The 20,976-nt window shown below is 44.1% G+C and overlaps 2 protein-coding genes across 2 annotated transcripts in view; one reads left to right on the top strand and one right to left on the bottom strand.

The window, feature by feature from the left end:
- Positions 1-18,318, top strand: part of bach2b (BTB and CNC homology 1, basic leucine zipper transcription factor 2b) — a 92,957-nt gene extending 74,639 nt beyond the window's left edge. Inside the window, exons 3-5 of the mRNA XM_030047417.1 lie at positions 29-1,540; positions 10,218-10,424; positions 12,586-18,318. Coding sequence (XP_029903277.1) covers positions 29-1,540; positions 10,218-10,424; positions 12,586-13,134 — 2,268 coding nt within the window. The 3' untranslated portion in view covers positions 13,135-18,318. The remainder of the gene's footprint in view (positions 1-28; positions 1,541-10,217; positions 10,425-12,585) is intronic.
- Positions 18,319-18,493: 175 nt separating this feature from the next.
- On the bottom strand, positions 18,494-20,912 carry gja10b (gap junction protein alpha 10 b). The gene is made up of 3 exons (XM_030047894.1): positions 20,810-20,912; positions 19,205-20,656; positions 18,494-19,111 (listed from the first exon to the last, which is right to left on the bottom strand). The coding sequence occupies exons 2-3, from the start codon at positions 20,633-20,635 to the stop codon at positions 19,073-19,075; spliced, it is 1,470 nt and encodes a 489-aa protein (XP_029903754.1). The 5' UTR covers positions 20,636-20,656; positions 20,810-20,912; the 3' UTR covers positions 18,494-19,072.
- Between the last annotated feature and the right edge of the window lie 64 nt (positions 20,913-20,976).

Below are 20,976 nucleotides of genomic sequence, written 5' to 3'. Positions count from 1 at the left end.
TGCTGGCAATTTCCCTGTTTTTTTGCAGGTCACTGCCAGGGGATTCGCCCCATTGTTGCAGTTTGCCTACACTGCTAAGCTGTTACTCAGCAGAGAAAACATCCAGGAGGTCATCCGCTGTGCCGAATTCCTGCGCATGCACAACCTGGAGGACTCATGCTTTCGCTTCCTGGAAGCCCAGCTGCGCAGCGAGGAGGACGGCTTGCTGCTCTGCCGCAAGATGGCAGCGGAGACGAACAACTCAGAGGATGAGAGCATGCAGTCAGAGGCAGTAAGGCCCACTTCCCCCAGGGCGCGGCGGCGTGCCGATGCCCTCACCTCCTTGCGACACCCTGACGATGAGCGGGTAGCCATGCCTATGCCCGGTAACTTCACGGACGGCCGGCTGGACTTTGATCGGCACGGAGCGTCAGACCTGCCCCGATGCCCCAAATACAGGAAATACCAGTGGGCTTGCAACAAGCACAATAACGACACCTCCTCACACACCAGTACCTCAGGTTTTCCAAGCACATTAAAGGAGAGCAGCGTTAGCGGGGCAGTGCCGGGCCAGGACAGGCTGCCAGTGGCCCAGATCAAAGTGGAACCACGGGCAGAGGAAGAGGCCATCTCATTGTGCCTGTCAGGGGACGAGCAGGATGCCAGGGATAAGGACAGTATGACAGCCATGGAGATGGACAGCCCCATGTCTGTGGAAAGAACCAAGAGAACCAAGTCCCCGTCCTGTCTCCGAGCCTTCTTCAAGAAAGGGGTGGACCTCCCCAGTCTGCCCAATACATCGCAGCAGCTATTCGCGAACAGACTCGTCTGCCCCCAGGACAAAGGAACCTCTCAGGGAGATCATAAAAAAGACTTCAGGCCTTTCACTGGGGAGCTGGGCCTGTCTGTTACATCCCCAAAGGACGTGGACGGTTTCCCTGCAGGCTTGTCCCTCAAGTCTGCCTCCTGTGATGGGGTCTGCAAACAGGAAGGTGAGCTAGACCGCCGTAGTGTCATATTTTCCTCAGGGGCCTGCGACCGTCTGGGAACCCCGGCGCATTCCTACCCTGGTGGGAACTCTTTGGAGATGGAGCTCTCTGAGCACACGCCAAAGGGCCTGTGGGCCGGAGCCAGCCAGTCCCTCCCCACCTCCCAGACCTACTCTCCCAGCACCACCTCCACTGAGCCCCCAATCCTGTGCCGTCCACGGTCCATCACCAGCTGCCCAGTGCCAATCAAAGTGTGCCCGCGCTCGCCGTCTTGTGAGACACGCACCAGGACTTCCAGCTCCTGCTCCTCTTACTCCTACGCGGAGGACGGCAGCGGCGGCTCGCCCTGTAGCCTGCCCCAGTTTGAGTTCTCCTCCTCGCCGTGCTCCAATGTGGCGCGCTGCCTCAATGTGGACCAGCAGGAGCAAAGTGTGGGAGGGGATGCCCTTTTCAACCAGGTGCGGCCCAAGATCAAATGTGAGCAGTCCTACGGCACCAACTCCAGCGACGAGTCAGGCTCCTTCTCCGAGGGAGACAGCGAGTCCTGCCATGTACAGGAGCGGGGGCCAGAGGTGAGTGTAAAACATTGTCTTCTCCGTGTAGCACACAATGTAACCATCACACTCAATTCCACCATGGCTAATTATATCGCAGTGGCCTGCTCTCCAGGTCTGCATTAGCAGTCATTAAATCATCATGTAATTGAAGCAGGAGTGTTCAGTACAAGATTTACAGCACCACCAAAGGGCACAGATGTGCTTTGATATTATTAATCTGCTTTATGCACTGCTGGATATCTGTGTAATGAGTCTGAATATGAGAGTCCAAATGCACCAGAACAATCTGAGTGCAGGAGGAGGTGGTGGTGTTTTGAAGACTGCGATTGGTTGATGCCGTGCGCGGGGAGGTTTGTGCATGTGTGTGTGCATGCTTGTGTGTGTGTGTGTGTGTGAGAGAAACTGTAGGCGATTGAAGGGTCAGGATTCTCATAGGGCAAGACTGCCCTCTGAAGTGATTCCCTGTGGCTCTATCTGTCTCCCTGCCAGTGCCAACAAGCCTAACTAGCTCATTTTATCCCCGCAGAAACACTGACATCTATAATCCGCTTCCATAAATATGCATATGCTAATTCTCAGGGTAGCAAGCAGAGTTCTGACATTTCTGGTCTATCACCAATTAGCTGCGATGCACCGCCGCGGTGAAGGTGCGTGATGTGTCACAATGGGAGTACAACCCGTTTATTACAGGAGTGATGTGTTGCGTCCATAAAGGTTTAATGGGCGGCGGTTGTAGAGACGTGAATGCGAGAGGGTGGGATGGTTCAGCCGTGTCTCATGACGGGGTTGCAGCGCGGCTCGACACTGCTGACAAGGATGGATCGCCAATCCTCTAATCATCATTCCCTAATCCACCTGGGCAGACGTCCTCCAGGCTGCGGGCGAGACGACTGTTGTTGTTTACCGGGTAAAGATCAGTAAGGGACCGTCTAAGTAGTGAACGGAGAATAGCCTGAGTTTATTAGCATTGAAATGAGCCGATTTCCAGCCTGGGGGGAAAAGAAAAGAAAAGAAAATCAATTTCACAAGAATAGCTCTGATGCCTCTCTCAGTTTCACTGTGAAATTTACATTTGTGTTTCAGGGCTTCAGCACATGCTTGTATTTTTTTCTGTCAGATGAAAACCTCACTCTCTATCTCTAAAATGTCAGTTTTTTTTGTTTGTTTTTTGAAGATAAGAAAAGTAGCTTGGGCTAGAAAGCTTTTTTTTTTTTTTTTTTTTTTTTTTTTGTCATCCATTGGATTTTGCTATGGTTTGATGAGCCCAAGAACGGTAGACTTTTTTCAGCCCATGTTACACTTCAGTCAGAGTGAAGACATGACAACAGCACCGCGTGAAGTGAGCACACACACGAGCGCTATCTCGCTATCTTGCGCAAAGGCACTTTCACAGCACGCGCCAGCTGTTACCGAGATTGAACCTGCGACCTTTTTGGGCTCCACGAGGAGGCTCTCGCTCTTGCGCCGAGCCACCCTGACACCCGCGATTACAGTGTGATATTTGTTTTTAGGTGCGGGCAGAATCATTTTTTGATGAGCTTTGAGCAGGGAAAGGGCTGGACTAAGTGCACACAGGGAGCAGAAAGAGAGAGAGAGAGTAGAGAGAGAGGAGAGAGAGAGTGAAACTGGTGCGTTGCCATGGTGATCAGATTCACAGAGCAAGTCCGCATTTCGCAAGGGGTTGGAGCTACATGACAGGATTGTGCTTTCTGTGGAAGGAATTCAGTTCCGCTGCACAAACAGCTCCGCAAGATAAAGAGGCTCAGCAGTAATGTGTAATTATTACCTTCATAGCATGGCACCCAACACCCACCGCCATCAGATTTATGGGCCTTTGAAGGGCCTGCTGAATGTGCTGCTGTAAATTATGGAGGATTGATTTACGGCGCTGAGCTGTCACGCAGGAGAGCAGCCCAAAAATGACTCATGAGACATTTCAGTTCCCTTTGTCATTCCTTTGTGTGGGGGTGTGCGTCTGTGGGTTTGTGTGTGTGTGTGTGTGTGTGTCAGCCATTATAGGCACTCCATTACCACGCACAATATCCTCTGTCAAATCTCTACTGACTCACACAGGGTTATCTGCCAGCTTTCCACTCACTATCGCAGGCTGTTGATAAGATTTATTATGAATGAATGTTTCCCAGCTCTCCTTGCTCTACAGTTTATTGCACCAGCCTTACAGTGTAGGTCAAGGCGAGGTACTTACAAAATGAAGCTCAGTGTTAGGTTTCTCCCCCGTGGCCTTTATCTGGTGAAAGAAATGCTACCTCATGCTTCCTGGGCCGCGCTTTTTTTTTCCGACTGCGCCACCGCCACCGCCACCGCCGCCGCCACCCCCTCGCTGTAATTCGGCTGTGCAAACAAACACAGTGTCCAGGGAGAGAGCTTGTCTCGCTGTGTTTGTAGAGCAAATGGCAGGGCCCGAACGAGGGGAGAGCAACTCTGGTAAAAATAGCTGCGGCCCAGAACTGCAGACTGGACACAATGAATCCCAATGAGGAAGGAAGTTGTTAAAGTGCAGGCCGGGCTGACCGGAGCAGTAGTCATTCAAGGTAGCCCGTGTCATTTGAGGTCTCCGGGCAGCTCCTTGCTCTGTGGTTATGGGCTGTTGCGTTCCTACGAGCCACATCTGTGCTGCACTAGCAACGCCACCGCCGAGCAGACTAAGAGAGTAACTTTTAATGGCCTCGATTTTATGACCTTTCGCTGTGTCGAAAACGGCTTCCCGGCGGAGCCGTGTGACAGGTCTCGAGTCAATGAGGTCAAGAGATCAGAGCCCTCAATCACTCAGGTCGCCACAAGGACCCCGGCCGGTGCTTTTGTGCAGCGCCGCGGCCTCGGGAGGGATTTCACACCTTGTCATCATCTCGACTGCGGGTCTATTTCCACACAACACCTATTTGTATCTCCCTCTCTGACTCTGTCTCTTTGTGTCTGTTTTTCGTCTTCCTCCCCCCCCTGCTCCTGCTGCAGTGTAGGTGTTAAGCTCATTCTAGCGTAGCGTCTGGTCGCAGTGGTGCAACTATTGATCTCAGAGTGAGTGGGAGGAATGAGGAAGTAGTCCTGATACATCAGCACATTGTTCTTCATCGGGTGAAAAGTGAAATAGACTGAACGTGTGACAGGAAGTACATAGACTGAATATCAGTTCCGCTCCCCTTGTACAGTGCCAGAGAAATTTCGATCTATTCTTGAAATGATGTGGCTGTGGTCTGAGTCCGATTTGCCATTCATAATGTTAGCACTGTAGTGGCTGGTGACTTTTTATAGTAATAATAATAATGTATGCTCAAGTTCAATGGGAGATTAAATTCGCGCAACCCAGCTTTGTTGTTGTTGTTTTTCTTTGTTTTTTATTGGTTTGCCTCAGCTGAAAGTTTTTACAGCCCTTTTTTTTTTTTTTTTTTTTTTTTTTTTTTGCTGAGCGTGTTTTGTTATCCCTGCAGCCATAAAAACCCGACAATAGCACACGATAAAAGCAGCATAAATACATCAGTGCCAGCTGGGAAATAAGTGCTCTTTGGAGATACAGTGTGATGCAATGATATATGACGCTATATTATCTTTGATAAAGCTGAAGCTGATGAGGCGTGATGCAGCTGAAGGGCTTATTTTGGGGGTAAACAGCCCTACAAATGAGCAGGAATTAAACTCACAGCTCAGATAGCAGCCAGTAATCTCATGTGTTTTTTTTTCCTCATCTGCCAAGACAGCCTAGTGTTTATAACAGTCTGTAGGATGGATGCAGGGGGACTTATTCAAATTGAATATAGTGAGCACTGTTTGCCCATGCATTTAACTTTTAAATCTATATTTAACAAGGGCGACGTGTACAAAAATTTGCCATAACTCGGTAACACAGAGAGCCTTATTCTGTAGCCTACAGCAAGCAGAGGGAGGCTTGTTCAAATTTAACAAGAGGAATAGTGTTTGCCCAAGCATTTTACTTTAAAATCCATATTTACCGAGGGTGATGCTTGCGTTAAAAAAAAAAAAAAAAAAAAAAAACGTAGTTAGACGGTAATGAGATACTGTCCCTCGTCATTACCCCTCAAATCGCCTCTGGAATATATACTGCACCACTGTGCCGTGCCGAGTGCAACGCAACAAATAAAGAGACCAAACACAGAGGGTCTTTTTTTTTTCTTCTTTTTTTTTCTTTTTCTTTCGCCGTTATTCATCATGTCTGCAGAAAAGAGCCAAGAGTGTAGTAGCCTATATGATGAGGCGGTAGTTGGATGTCTCCAGTGGGGAGAGCGATGCTATGATGCCAGCTGAGTTCCAGTAAGCTATACGTCAGGGCCTCGGGGCCAGCTGGGACACAGAGGCAACTTTATTCCCCCCCCCCCCAGGACTTTAAATCACATGTTAGTGTACTGAATGCATGGGCCAGACACAGCCAGCGTCCAGATACATGAACGTGGTAATCCGTGAGGTTTTTTTGTTTTGTTGATTTTGGCCATACCTTTGCTGCTAAGCGCTTGTCGCTGTGGCGTCTCTGCACTGGACTTCCCAGAAACCCCTTGTCAGTCAGTCAGTCAGTGTGGGCGGTACTGTGCGGCGCATTTTTCCTCGGATTTTTCTATTGATGGGGTTTGCGTTTCTGTAGGTGGAGCTCGGTTCTTTTTTTTTTTCTTTTTTTTTTTCTGGTGGCTATCGCCGCTCATGCTGACCACCCTGTTCCTCTTCTTCCTCTGTTTATTCCAAGAATATATTAAAAAAAAAAGAAAATGCAATTCTCACTTCCTTAACACTAGATGATTTTTCCAGGGACAGGACTACCACGCACCAAGTGTTTAGAGCAGCAAATATTAAATGGATTTGATATCCTATGGTCAGTTTGTTTCAATTTTGAAGGACTTGGGATTTAACGGTGGTCAGTATCTTTGTGTGTAATTTTAATGCTTTTATTCTGGTGACTATATGAGGCTTTAAATTAGGTGTGTTTTTCAATCGGTTGTTCTTTATACTTGTACTTATAAGTGAATGTTCCTGTGTGAATGATTGATTGTGGCCCTTCTTTGTCATTTTGAAGTATGCTTGTTTTATGCTCTCTCAGATCTCTCTTCCAAAAGAAAAGTGAATCTCAATGAGACGTTCACCCGGTTAAATAAAGGCTATATAGAAAAAATAAATAAATAAAAAGCTTTCAGGAGCTGTATGTCAGTTGAATCAACACTGTGTTTCATCAGCCAGCGATAGGGAGTTGAAGAACAGAACTTTATTTATGTGAAAATATCATGGATTATCGCTTTACCCTGCAGGGCAGACAGTGACAGGACAGAACTGATACTTGTGAACTTATCGTCATCAACATCTCACACTGAGCGCGTGTGTGTGTGTTTGTGATTCTGCTTTATAATCCCATTTGGAGGCATGTGAGCTGTATCACAGGGTTAATTACAGAGCTAGCATGCACAATGAGCACAAATATGCCGCATTCAGAATCCTAAATTACAAGATAAGGCCTCTTTTAAGATGAGATTAGATAAGGGTGTTGCACAAGTATTACGGAGTGTAAGTCGGAGACCTGGGCATTGAGTCGCAGGGGGAGCAACCATTTTAGAAAATTGCTTCACCTTTTAAAGCAAAGTGCCAGTGAAACACTGCTGATAGCCTCTGGGCTTTGTGTGAAGTGCCTCGGATGGAGAGAGTGCATTTGCGGGGATGGAGTGAGTGTTGAGGGTTCAGCGCAGGTCGACAGTCTGCAGGTGAGCGCAGAGCCCGCTGACCCCCCCCTCCCTGTCCGGGTCATCTATCCAGCCGCACCGCCCCGCCACGGCTCGCCACAGGCCTCTACCTGCTGTCGGCTGCCAGCTGCCCAGCCACACGCACACTGCAAAAATATCCAGTTTGACATTAGCGCATCTACTCCTGAGCCTTGTTTGGTTAAAAACGAGCCATTTCGTCCCATGTCCAGTCTTACAATCTTGTTTTTTCTTCCAACAAGGGAACAAATCCGCCAGTAGGATGAGATAATGCCGCTTGTTTACAATGCTAATCAGCCTGCTTCCACAATTTTCTTGAATCAAGTGTCATTTTCTTGATACCGATGTGCTTTTTTTCCCCAGAAAAATTCGGAAACTGCAGTGAAAACAAGTGGGATCATTTCAGATTTTTCCCACTTGTTTGACAAACAGGCACACACACAAGATTTTAAGACTGAATATGACACTAAATGACTTGTTAACATGATTTTTTTTTTTTTTTTTTTATGTGTAGTGTCAGTGCTTCCACTTTAGGACAGCATCCTTCAATAATTTTCTTAAATTATGCTTCATTTTCATGATACAAGCAGAATGATATTATTCAGCCTTGTTTCCAGATATTGAAACAGAAAATGATTGTTTCTCGCCTTTGACGGGATTTTTCACTTGTCCTAAAAAAAAAAAAATATTATTTTAAGACTGAATATGAGGCAAAGTGACACGTTGAGATGAATATTTTTTTACAGTGCACCCTGTCAGAAGAAAGGCCCTGCACAGTGCTGCCCCTGATAACAGATGAGCCCTACTTTTCACTCTGTACCCCATTTGCAGCATAATGACCCAGAGAAAGAGAATGAGTGAGGGAGGGGAGGCAGAATGGAGGAATGAAGAGAATAAAAAAAAGGACTGTAAATCCAGAACAGTGGGGTCTGAATTTATGACCACCGCTGAAGCGCACTCTGTCATCCCAGCCAGCCTTGTTGCTGAACTGGTTCTCCTGGTGGAGCGACTAAATATAACCATCCCCTGCGTACGACTGACTAGTGAATGAGGGGGAGAAAGAAACCGTCACAAGGTCGCTGCGGAGAAGTGGCTGTCCCCCGCCTCCTGCCCCCCTTTTTTTTTTTTTTTTTTCCAACCTGGCATGATGAAAGAGCCCATCAGAGTACCTGCCTGGAAAGCTCACACTCCTCTAAACGCCGTGCACCCCGAGCCGGGTTCAGAGTAGCAATTTAATCACAAACAGAATAATCTTCTCCTTTCCTTTAGATGACGCTGGCAGCTTGTAGTGGTGTTTTATAGCTTCCCCACGCCTCTCTTTGAGCTTGGAGTTGTCATGCCCTGGCAAGCAGCGAGAGCCGAGTGTGGCCTTGAAAGCTCTGTCCATTATTTATTTATGTGTCTGCATGCAGATGTCGAGCTGAGATGAGAAATAGGGCTCCTAGCGACTCAGAGGGCTGAGCTTCTAATGAGGAAACTCAAGCTATTTTCTCTCTCAGGGATAGATTGACATCTAGATTTGCTCTTCGGCGGGGGAGTCATTTCGATTCTGTCATGAATAGGCACCTTGCTTTATCCCCTTGAGCTCAGCGCTTACACCGGGTGACGCCTCAGCCACCACCGTACACTGTCTGGTGGAGGAGGAGAGTCTTCCGGAGCGGTATTGTCCTCTACTGCAGCTGTTTTACTTGGTTTCTGCCTGCAGTCACCTGATGGGCTGAGAGTCTCCAGGGAGCATCTGGCCCTGGTTGAACAGCCAGGTACACAGGGAGTGCGGAGCCATATCGCTCTCTCCTCTTTCTCCTCTCTCCCCTGCCTTCCTCCTTCGTTTGACTTTGTTCTTCCTGTGCTCCAGAGAGGCAGCCACAGGGAGGGAAGGGAAAAGGGAGCGGAGAAAGGGAGAGCAGCAGCTCCTCTCATCTCAGCCAAGCTCTCCGGCTGTCTTCCTCTGGCTCTTTGTTATGCTTCCACTCTGCTATCCTGTTTCCCTCCCTGCCTAAAGCGACTGCTCCCTGGTGCATGCAGATACCGCTGGGGTGGATCTGCCTATGATGTGCTTATCAGAAGGTTTGCCATCACCTGAGGGAAAAGAGGCCAAGCTATTGTTGCTCTCCAAGCCGAGAAAAAGAGAATAAACACATACAGCCTTGACATTGTCATATTGGTGGAGGAATATCACATGGAAATGTCTTTTCTGATTTTGTGTAGGTTTGCGCTGCCAGCCGGCTTTGCGGTGCCAAATCAGTGTCGCATTTATTTCACCGATTCTTTTGTTCTGCCGCCCGTGAGGACTGGTGGTAGTCGCTGGTGCAGATACCCATGCCCCCAGAAATCACCTGACACTGATTTGGATCAGGTTGTCAAGTCACTGCCCCCCTCAATCTGTCATGTTGGCATCTTGCCAGGTGGTTAGGGACAGATGGAGAGGGACTCTTTTCTTGGATCACCTTTTCCCCTCTGCTTGAGAATGTGCTACATGTTAAATATGAGGTTGAGAGAGCTAAAAGCTCACCAAATGTGTGTGTGAGTCAGAAGCCGCCTGGCCCAGTGAGCGGTGCTCTACTGCCATCTTGTGGTGGAATAGATGAACTGTCTCACAACAAGTCGGCATCATTGATATGGAGGTGCACTGAAGGAACTAAAAATTAGGAACACTTCCTCTTATCATGAAGCACACTGATAAGGTGAAGCCGGGTAAAAGCCATTATCCTTCATTGATTTCCCTTATTACAAGGAAGGAGATGCAGATAAAGAGAAATAAATGAGTAACAGAAGGAGTTGTAGTCCTTGAGGCATTGAGACCATCAAATTGTGGATTATGCAACAGGCTGCAACTCAGCATCAGCAAGACTTTACCAATATTTGGTGATTTCAGTGCACAAGCAACCTCAGTTGTGACTGAATTAATGACTAGATTTCCATTCTGATTGTTAATAACAGACTGCTTTCTTTTTTCTTTTTTTTTTTTTAAATGTCTTCCATAGGTGAAGCTCCCTTTCCCTGTAGATCAAATCACAAATCTTCCACGGAACGACTTCCAAATGATGGTAAAAATGCACAAACTGACCTCAGAGCAGCTTGAGTTCATCCACGATGTGAGGCGGCGAAGTAAGAATCGCATCGCAGCACAGCGCTGCCGCAAGAGGAAGCTTGACTGCATCCTGAACTTGGAGTGCGAGATAAGAAAACTGGTGAGTCGACCTGCTTACACCAGCAAACTGTCACCGCTTGTCATCGCCGCCGCGCTCTCTCTCCCCTTTCATTAATCAACACTTCTCCGCCTCGTACACAACACGCAACTCCTACTGAGAACAAAACTCCCTCTGAAACAAGGAAATTATGTTGTAATTAAATATTACCTCCCAAATGGAGAACACTGTTCTGTCAGCGTTTTCACACCAGCCAAGTGCCCTCTAGCTGCCACGCTGACAGTACGCGGCAGTGTGTGGGCTGCTGGGTGGAAGCAGCTCCGCTCAAATCCACAGGCAGCTGTCATGTTTTTTCTGTGATGAGACTGGAGCTGCAAGCCTTTGATTTGTTGTGTCAGCCACACACACACACACATACACACACTCCCATTTCGAAACGTAACAGCTGTCCTCAACAAGTTCCCCAGCACCATGGGTATGATATCATCATGGAAAACCTGTTTTGCTTTGCTTTCTTCACCTAAAAGGGGAAAAAAAGGGGCAGCTAGAATGTAAGAGAATAAGAATCAGCGCCATCCTAAGATAACTACTATGGAAGATATTAAAGAGACATTAAAGAGAGGAAGTGATTTATGAGCCGGCAACAAGTTGAACCTGCAGCGACATCAGCAAAACCTGTTTTCCTCCAGCCCTTTGAATTATGCTGGCCTGCAAATATTACACAAATATTAAAGTCACATTTTCACAATTAAGATGAGTAAGTTTGGAAGTTTGTATATTTTGTTAAAAGTGTTATACCTAAATCGCTTTACAACTCTAAAAGCAAGAACTCGATGACAAGAGAGAAGACATAACGCCGTCATACATAAACACCTAGAACAGGTTTCCAGATATGAACAGGGCAATTAAAATGACGAATTAAAGGCAAAAGACCAAACATCCAACAGGGAGCTCTAAAGATGAGGTGAAATATCACCATCCAAAGTATTTAATAATAATAATAATAATAATAATGCTTTATCATATGCTTTTTTGGTTTGAGAATGAGACTTTTTAACCTTTTTAACTGAAATATTTTGCAACACTGGTTAAGAAGAAGGCAAGAAGGTAGAAGAGGAGAGTAGGTTTTAAACTGATAAAGTGGAAATAGATAATTTCGTGATAATCCCGGTAGCTAAACATTGCTGACATTAAATATGCGCTAAATTCAAAGTTCAGTAGCCGGTGTGCAGGAGCGACCGCTGTCCTTGACTGACAGTCTGGCATCAAAAGCTGCTCCATTTTTGTTGTGCTGTGGGACAGAAAATACCTTCCCCGCTGCAGCTTGAAGTTGTTCGAAATCAATGGGTATGGGGGAAAAAAAGCACACTGATTTAATATTTTATTAGGCACTAGTACATTTGTAAGCCAAATGTGTCTTCATCAAAGTCAGACAGTCACAGCACAACAGGGAACACGGGCTAATGATAACCCCCTCTTCTCCCCCCCCAGAGCCAATCATATGCCTGACTGTGATGATGAAGATGCTTTTTGGCATTGAGAAGTTTGTCTTTGCAGCCGCAGCTGGGCAATATGGGCAAAAACTAGTAGCACAATATCTTTGACCAAATACCTCTAAGGTTAGATTAAGATTAAGATATTTATAAACAAGATTTTTTGATAAACAGTCATTAGTGATGTATATATGATGACCAGGCAGGTAGGGGCAAATCATATATCACAATATTACGATAAACTGCAAAAACTCAAAATCTTACCCAGAATATTTGTCTCATTTCAAGTCAAAATGTCTCATTTCTAGTCAAAATATTTCAATACACTTAAAATAAGACATGATGACCTCAGAAGTAACTTGTTTTTAGACAAATTTTAGACAAATTTGCTTGTTTCATTGGCAAAATTTGCCAGTGGAACAAGTGAAAATAAGCTTGAAACCAGTGAAAATTGTCTAAAAACAAGTTATTTCTTAGGTGATCATGTCTTATTTTAAGTGTAATAAGATATTTTGACCAGAAATAAGACATTTTGACTTGAAATAAGACAAATATTCTTGGTAAGATTTTGAGTTTTTGCAGTGTTTCCGATGTCTAGTCTCATATAACAATATCTATGTAATAGTGATTTATTAACCAGCCCTGGTCACTGTTTTTGAGCTATGGGAAAGCAAATATTTAAGTGTAATATTTCTTTTGTGTGGGTGCAGGTCTGCGAGAAGGAGAAGCTGCTGACGGAGAGGAACCAGCTGAAGGCTTGCATGGGCGAGCTGTGGGAGAACTTCTCCTGCCTGTCTCAGGAGGTGTGCAGGGACGTACAGCTGAGCCCGGAGCAGGTCCAGTCTTTACACCACTACTGCCCTGTCGTGCGGCCCGCCAACTCCACTGCCAGCAACAACGCTGCCCCCGACCCCAAGCCCTCCAACACCAACACCAACACCAACCCCAAGTCCAAGCCCGACCCTCCGGCGCCCAGCCCCGCCGCCACCAGCATCGACCTCACCACCCGCTCAGGCTCGGCCACACCGGAGCCCAGCTTCCTCAGGTCGCCCGGCCCCTCGGAGAGCGAGCCCGACCCGGCCGCCCGGAACGGGGCGGACGGGCCGGTCAAAGATATGGACGGCCAGGACGCCAGCTTGTACATGGAGTCAGGGCTTTCCTTGGAGAAATCCAACCAGACGGTAACGGTCGATTTTTGCCAGGAAATGACTGACAAGTGTACAACTGACGAGCAGCCAAGGAAGGACTGTACGAAGTAACGGTGGTTATCTGTGTTGTTCTTTTTGATGTTTTTTTTTTTTTTTTTACTATTTAATTTGAGTTTTACTCTTCTGACAAACCCTTTCTCGGGGTCGTTGAGATGGTCAGCCTCTGCCAGTGTTCATTGAAAAAAACAAAAACAAGCTTTGTTTGTATTTATATGTCTTTTTGTGCTGTCTTTTTTTTAAAAAAAAGGTTGACACTAAAGTTGTCTTAACAGCAGCAATACTGTTCTCCAGGTATTCTCCTCTTACCATGACAGAGTGGGAGCTTCTCACCAAACCCTTACAATGGTGCTATACTCGCCCCGGCAGCAACCTCTGCAGTGGAGACACTGTTTCTCATGTATGACAGCCTACTCACCACAGGGACGGGCAAAGATCACAACTCAAAGTCAAACCTCATCGGACCTAACAGCAGCTCTCTTTGTCTTTCTGTGTCTACCAATGGTATATAATCTCTGTTTTCTGCCTTTCACATTTCTCTCATTTTCTCTCTCTGTTTTCCCACTCTGTCACTGTCTATCAATCTTTTCTACCTCTCTCTCTCTCTCTCTCTCTCTCTTTCTCTTTCACTCTCTTTTTCTCCTTCTCTCTCTCTCTCTCTTTACGGTGTTCTCGCTATTTTTCTCAGTGGCCCTCGTCACAGCAATTCAAACTCAGGAAAATCTTCTGAATGTTCAACCTAATTCATGAAAAATGAGAATACAGCTTCTGTACATGAGAAATTTATGATGCAGTTTGACTGTAAATGTTCATATGCAAAAATGTCTTCGGCGTCTCACATTTGTATTTCTGTACAGGAGAACTTTGTACAGGTTGTACCTAAACATTCCTCCTTTGCCTTCCTCAGCACTGAATTGAAAGTGAAAAAGAATGATTTTTTTTTCTTTTCTTTTTCTTTTTTTTTTTTTTTGCAGGCGGTTAAATGGCTATTTTCCCACTCATCAGCAATACCATTGTATTTGGATGTTGTAATGGTGACTTTCAAGTGCTTGTTTGGCAGAACGTATAATGTATATAGTATGGAGCATGATGGCTGTAACAGTGATATTGTACAGGTAGAGGCTTAGATGTTTCTTTCTCACCGGGGTTTTGTCAAGCACCTTTTTGCTAAGGGAAAATATTTGCTTTGCTGTTTCCTGTCCTGCCTAAAGGAATATTCCCCGTCACGGTGGGTGTTCTTATACTCAGGAAATCAGCTTGATACACATGTTGACATACACATACATACAGACACGTTCTTCAACATACATGAATTTTTTAAAACACATTCGGCAAACGCCTAAACGTGATTTTTGAGCCCCATGCATGTTTTAAAAAAAAAAAAAAAAATTGACATTCATGACATGTTTTGAACATGTGGCTCAAGCCACCGCCTCTCCACCTTTGACTCCTCTTTAAATGTGAAAAGAGTTCCGCCTTGTGTTTTTTTTTTTTTTTTTTTTTTAGAGGAAATCTTACTTCTTATCAGTATTTAAAGATGCTATGTGTACACTCTCGCAGACACACTTTGAATCTCTTCAGTGTTTGATACTCATCGACGTCTCATCAATAAGCACGGCCAACATCTCAAACTGAGTCGCAGATACTTTTGACATTTTCAGATTGATCCTGAAAAAAAAAAAAAAAATCTATCGACAAAATAATATTTTATCAAATAATCTCACCAGAATTTGAGCTTAGTTTAGGCACTTTGTTTCTGGCCCAGTTAGCACTTCATCAAGGGTTTTTTTTTTTTCTTAGTTTCAGAACCCTTAAAAGTCTGAAACTGGAGCACTTAATTTGGCACTTCAAAAAAAAAAAAAAAACATCGTATTGATATAACTATATTGCTATAAAGTAAAGCTATCTATGAAGAACATGTATCTGAAACGTAAACAGGTCTTTTAACCCAAAAGGAAGCTAATGTTATAAAGTATGGGAGTGTTCACATCTTATATTTGTATTTCTTTAGGAATTGAATAAGCTAATTCAGACTTCATTTGACGTGAAAGCAGTGTATGTGTTGTCAAAATGATTGAATAACAATCATATAAGATAGTAACATGTTTGCCCTAATTGTACATTTGTTGGAACATCCTATTTTGTGATGTGCATGCATGCTGCCTATAGCTATAAGCCTAGTTAGTTTGTCTAGCTTATGTTTGCCTCGCAAGTTCTCTTTGGAACAGTCTGCTTTTTAAAAATGATCTTTTAAAATTTCTATGTAAAAACGAAATCAAACAAATCAGCGTCAGTACAGACAAAGAGCCATAATCTATGACCAGGAGTGAATTCAATTGGAATATGAAGCTTATTCATAGCTCTTTAAAGCCCCAATCCATAAGTGTAGCGTGGCGCCCCCTGTTGGAACACCATCACTTTTAATGTACTGGATTGTAAATTGATCACTGAACACAGGAGAGTTTGTTCATACACTCATTTGAGCAAACACAAAAAAATTATATGTATTTTATAACTGTAAACCCTCTGTTGGATTGACGATTCTTGTAAAAATTGAGGTGAACAGACCTGCATCTTGAGTTTATGTGCATTTCATAAATGACATCGACTTTGTTTTTAACTTATAAATTGAAACTACTGGAAGATTTATGTGAATATTTCCCCAAAAAAAAAAAAAAAAAAATGCCGAAATAAACCTTGGATTGAGGCTTTAAGGTTTGGATGAAATTGTGGAGAAAAAAAGAAAAGAAAAGAAAAAAAAACACAGAAAACCCATCTGATTTCCTGTTCCCCGACTCTTCTTCTTGTAAATTTTTAGATTTAGTCCAAATGATCTCACATGTTAAAAACTGTTTCTGTTATAAGCTTAACAGAGTAAGTTTAAGTGTATTTGATAATCTTATCTTTAAAGTTTCTAAAGACTATTGTCCCTTCTTTGTAGAATCTTACACACACACACACACACACTCTAACACACATACACACACACACACACTTGTTGGCACAGCCTGAGTACGGAGCAGTTGTGTTTCTTTGTTGATTGATGTGATTTCTCGTGTTTGTGAGGCCCTTTTTTTCCTCTCTGTGCTCTATTCATTCTTGTTTGCATTTTTTTTTTTATTGGAGTAGTTTTTCCTGCTGTAGAAACTCTACCAGGTTCAAGCCAGGAAATTAAAGTGAAATGGTCTACATTGACAGAAGTCTCTTTTCTGCAAACAACTCCGAATCTGTTGATCTACTTTCCCTTTTTTTTTTTTTTTTTTTTTTTTTTTTTGGTTTGAACTAAACTTTGGAAAGTCTGCTGCTCCACTTTCGAGAGTGCAGACTCATCAGGCTTTACAGTTACCAGATACCTTTGTCTGTTCAGTGTTTTGGGGAAAATATATATTTGAATTTGTGAAATTTACGCCCCCTGACAAAGCTCAAATCTCAACTTTGGATGTCCTAATAACGCTGATCGCAGTCCGAGGTGATTGTGACGAGTGCATGGGATCATTTTGTTTTGCAGGCCTACTGTAACGTTTTCGAATCGCTCAACATTGTTAGTTTGACTAAACGAGACGCTTAATTCTTATCAAGGCAAAAAGAAACAGATGAAGGGATGATGCAAAAGAGCCGAGGCTGTCGAAGCACACACCATCCGGTCGAAAAAAAAAAAAAAAAAGCTTGCGTCCAGACCTGCTAAGCCTCCGAGTCTTGCTGAATATTGGGGTCAAAGTGCAGTAAGAGACATCCTCAGCGTCACCCAATTGGATGAATCCACGCGTCATCATCTCAATCACACCTTGAAAAAGTCCGGTTTACACCATCGAGACTATCATTTCCACGGTCGTTCTCTTTTAATGTCTCAGGGTGCCAAGTATTTTACATTTCTCTCCATATCAGAGTCTGAAGCAGACTTTTGTATATGTTGATAGTTTGTTTGCTTACGAGCAAAAAAAAAAAAAAAGAAGAAGAAAAAAAAAGGTTTTGTTGACTTGCTTTGTTTGAGAATCGGAAAAAATGGTTACATAGATTTGTTAACATTGTTTAAACTAAAATCTTTAAGCGGATGTACCAGTGATTATGTAATCCTGAGCATAGAAAAGTCCTAAAGCAATTTTAATGAATTGAATTGAAATTAGAATATGAAAAATCCATCAAGTTACTTTTATTTTGTACAAGCCAAACTTAAAAAAAGAAGAACATGCATTGGATTTGTGGTCATGGCCATTACAGTGGACTGGTTTAAGTGAACAATTTCTGCTGTTGCTGTAACTCTGTGTATAATTGAATGCTCTTACCTTTTTGCAGTGTATTTGTCTTGTTTAGTTTGACTCTTTTTTTTTATTATTTGTTTGTTTGTTTGTTGCTGCTTCTCTGAAACAAACACTGGCTCTTCAACTCCAAAGGTTGTTCTAAAGGAATATGAACAAAACTTGCCTTTCTCACAGATTGCTCAACTTTATAATAATCTGATATCCTGGTTGAAAGTGCAGGCTGAGATCATTGAGTAAAAGATATATATAAGAAAAAAAAGAAGAATATGTTTACAAAAAGGTGTCATGTCGTGTTTTGATTGATTTGCCATGTAAAATTGTTAGGTTCAATTGGACTGGTTTTGTAAAGAGACAAATGAGTTTCCTCACCTTGTCTTTAATCCAACTTTTGGGATGGTTCAGCATTACATGGATACAAGTGCACCTCCGATATTTGCCTTAGAACTTGCAGAGGCCATAGTTCACATTCAAGTGAAGTGAGTGTATGCAGGGGCCTGGGCCCCCATCCCCGAGTCACCAGTGCGGACTTTCTCACACTTATCTACCTGTGAAATCCTTCATACCTCTCATAACTGGTCAATGACTGTATCAACAAACTGCATCAGGTGTTTTTCTACATGCTTTTTACACAGATTATATGGATTATTGTATTAGTAGATTTTGGTGCATCATTTTTAATGTAATAGCTCTTAAGCTTGTAGTCAAAGTTGTTTTTTTTCTCTCATTTTTCTAGATGACTGTTTTGTGTTAATATTGTCAATTTGAAATAGCTGTTATTTGCTTATTCTCTACTAAGAGTTCTTACCTTTATAATTTTTAAATGCTACATGACCCTAATGAATTAAAATGACTTAATAACCATTGTAAATACGGTATTGTGCAAACCCCATTTTCATTCATTTCAATTGCTAGTGTTACATAAATGACTTTTTTGTCTAGACACCATTTCTGTTTATGAAATAAAGAAACATATCATGCATATTATGTTGTGATTTTATGAGTGTTATATGTAAACGTATGTCCACTACCGAGCTTTTGGTTTCCAGTCATAAAAAACTGAAATTTGTGCTTCATTGGTGCCTAATGGAGGCAGTAAAAAGTTGCACCATCTATTCAGAATATTGAAAGAGTTCAGTCCCACTGAAGAGGGAAAGAAAATGTTTTAATAGAAAAAGACAAATTCACAGCAAAGCTAAAAACTTCAAAGATATTCATAAATAGTGTCAATGGGGGAAAACTTGAATTTGAAGAGCCCTTTTTTTCTGAAGCTCATTCTGTATGATAAACCATCATCATTGGTCTAGAGTGTTCTCTGATCTTTTTTGTGGTTTCCCAGCCCACATTTTTTAATTGCCGTCTGCCAACTATCCCTTGTAACAGAGTTTTGGTCTCATTTGATGAGTAGTGCTATACGCTTTGAGCCAAAGAGAATTTTGATTAAGTTCACTACCCCAATGATAAGCCTTACCTCTACCCAGCAAGTAGCTTGCATTAATATAAACACATTTTGACGCTGCAGAGTCTTTTAACAGAACATGAATAAAATGAAAAGAACTTTGTGTGGACTGAACTTCACATCAATATAACTGTACCGAAATGCTTTCTGCTCACGGTTAGTACACACATCACTGCGGAAACAATGAGCAATCCAGAGACAGGATGAGATTCGCTTGGCGATGAGGATCCCTGGGTCCCTTTACAATTCACTCTGTCTCTAGCTTGGTCCCAAAAGTTCACTTTTTCATTATTGAAGACAGGTCCAGAATCATGCTCTGTAAGACAAGAGAGAGCACAGCACTGTTATTACTGATCAAAATTTGACACAATACAATTTTAACACTTTATAAATCAGTGCCGGTTCTCACCATGGACATTCTCCTCCCGCTGGCTGGAGGGGGCGGGGTCACTGAAGGACTGTCCCCTTGGGCCAGGCGTTGAGCTTCGATGTCCAGTCCACTCTGAGAGTCGCCGCTGTCCGACGGACTGGCCAGTCTGCTCTCAGACATTCCCCGGGACATGAAACTGGCCTTCCTGGCCGGGGGGTAATGGCCACTCTCAGGAGAATCACTCACGTCACTGAGCTCCTTGCAAGTGCTGACTCTGCTCTGTTTCCTCCGTGGATTACGCAGAGCTGCTGGTATCTCCATGTGGCTGGCCATCAGTGAAGGTCGTGGCTGCGCTCCGCCGTTCCGTGGCTGACCAGAGCTTTGAGGTCCATTAGACTCATCACTGCTGCATGAGTGGTTCCTGTTGTCCAGGGTGTGACGCCGCTCTGCAGCCCCTTGTTGTTGCAGACCCTGGATGTCAGCTTGGCTCGGCAGGCGCGTCTGCCTGGGCGGCTGCTCGAAGGCGTTGGAAGCGTTGTTGCTGTTCAAACCCTCCTGCGGGGCTGAAGGGGTCAAGGTCAAAGGAAGAGCTTCCCCTTGACCATCAGCGGCAAAGGAGCAGGTCATCTGTGTGAGCCGCCTCATCTTCTGTGGTGATGAATTAGTGAGCACACAAACGTGCTGCACCATAGAGTTTTTCTTTGACCTGCAGATGCTGTCTTCATCACTATATTTGTATCCGTACAAGCTTTCTTTGATCGTCTTCACCCCCAGGTGGAATATCTCCAGCAGGTTGAGGAATAAAGACACCCCAGCGATGACCAGCATGAAAACCATGAAAATGTTCTTCTCTGTTGGCCTTGACACAAAACAGTCCACACTATTGGGGCAAGGCAACCTCTCACATTTGTACAGAGGAGACAGTCCAATGCCATACAGAGCACACTGACCAATAATGAAGCCCACCTCCACCACAGATCTGGTCAAGATATGGAATACATATGTTCGCAGCAATGAGCCTCTCAGCGGCGCTTTCCTCACTCTCTTCTGTTCATCTAGTTTCCTGAGCTCCCGCTCTATTCTCTTGTAGTCCTCTTGGACTGGATCGGTCCCCTCGAGCTCAGCTTTCAAGAAGGCTTTCTTCCGGTGACGAGTCTTTTCGAGATCCCTCAAGCGGTACAAAGCGTGTCCCATGTACACCAGAGACGGAGAGGACACAAAGATGATCTGTAGCACCCAATAGCGGATGAGAGAGATCGGGAACGCCTGGTCGTAGCAGACGTTCTTGCACCCGGGCTGCTCCGTGTTGCAAACAAACTCACTCTGCTCATCATCCCAGACATCCTCCGCTGCCACGCCGAGAACAAGCATCCGGAAAATAAAGAGGATGGTGAGCCAGATCTTCCCCACGATGGTGGAGTGAATATGTACCTCTTCTAAGATACCCCCTAGTAAATTCCAATCCCCCATCTTCTGTTACATAATTACTCACTGTAAAAGAAATAACAAAGCCACAGACAAACATGAGTAGCCCGGCACACCACTTTCAAAAAGGGGTTTACAGATAATTCTGAGTGCCTTAATCAATGAAAATAACAAACATGCAATACACACCACTTCATTACTCATCAAATAATTACTCACATTTTGTTTAAGGATCTTGGTTCCTCCCGCCTCAGCTTTAAGCCATTATAAAACAGCAGATTCCCTCGTGGTGACATCAGGGTCCATTTGCCACCCATTGAAGATTTGCAATGCAGCAGACACTATTTCAATGCTGTTGCAAACTAGGGCTCAGAATGAACTGATTG

Source organism: Myripristis murdjan, chromosome 24 (genome assembly GCF_902150065.1).
Source record: "Myripristis murdjan chromosome 24, fMyrMur1.1, whole genome shotgun sequence".
Taxonomy (NCBI): domain Eukaryota; kingdom Metazoa; phylum Chordata; class Actinopteri; order Holocentriformes; family Holocentridae; genus Myripristis; species Myripristis murdjan.
The sequence above is the reverse complement of the archived record's forward strand: the minus strand, read 5'-3'. Positions and strand labels throughout refer to the sequence as shown.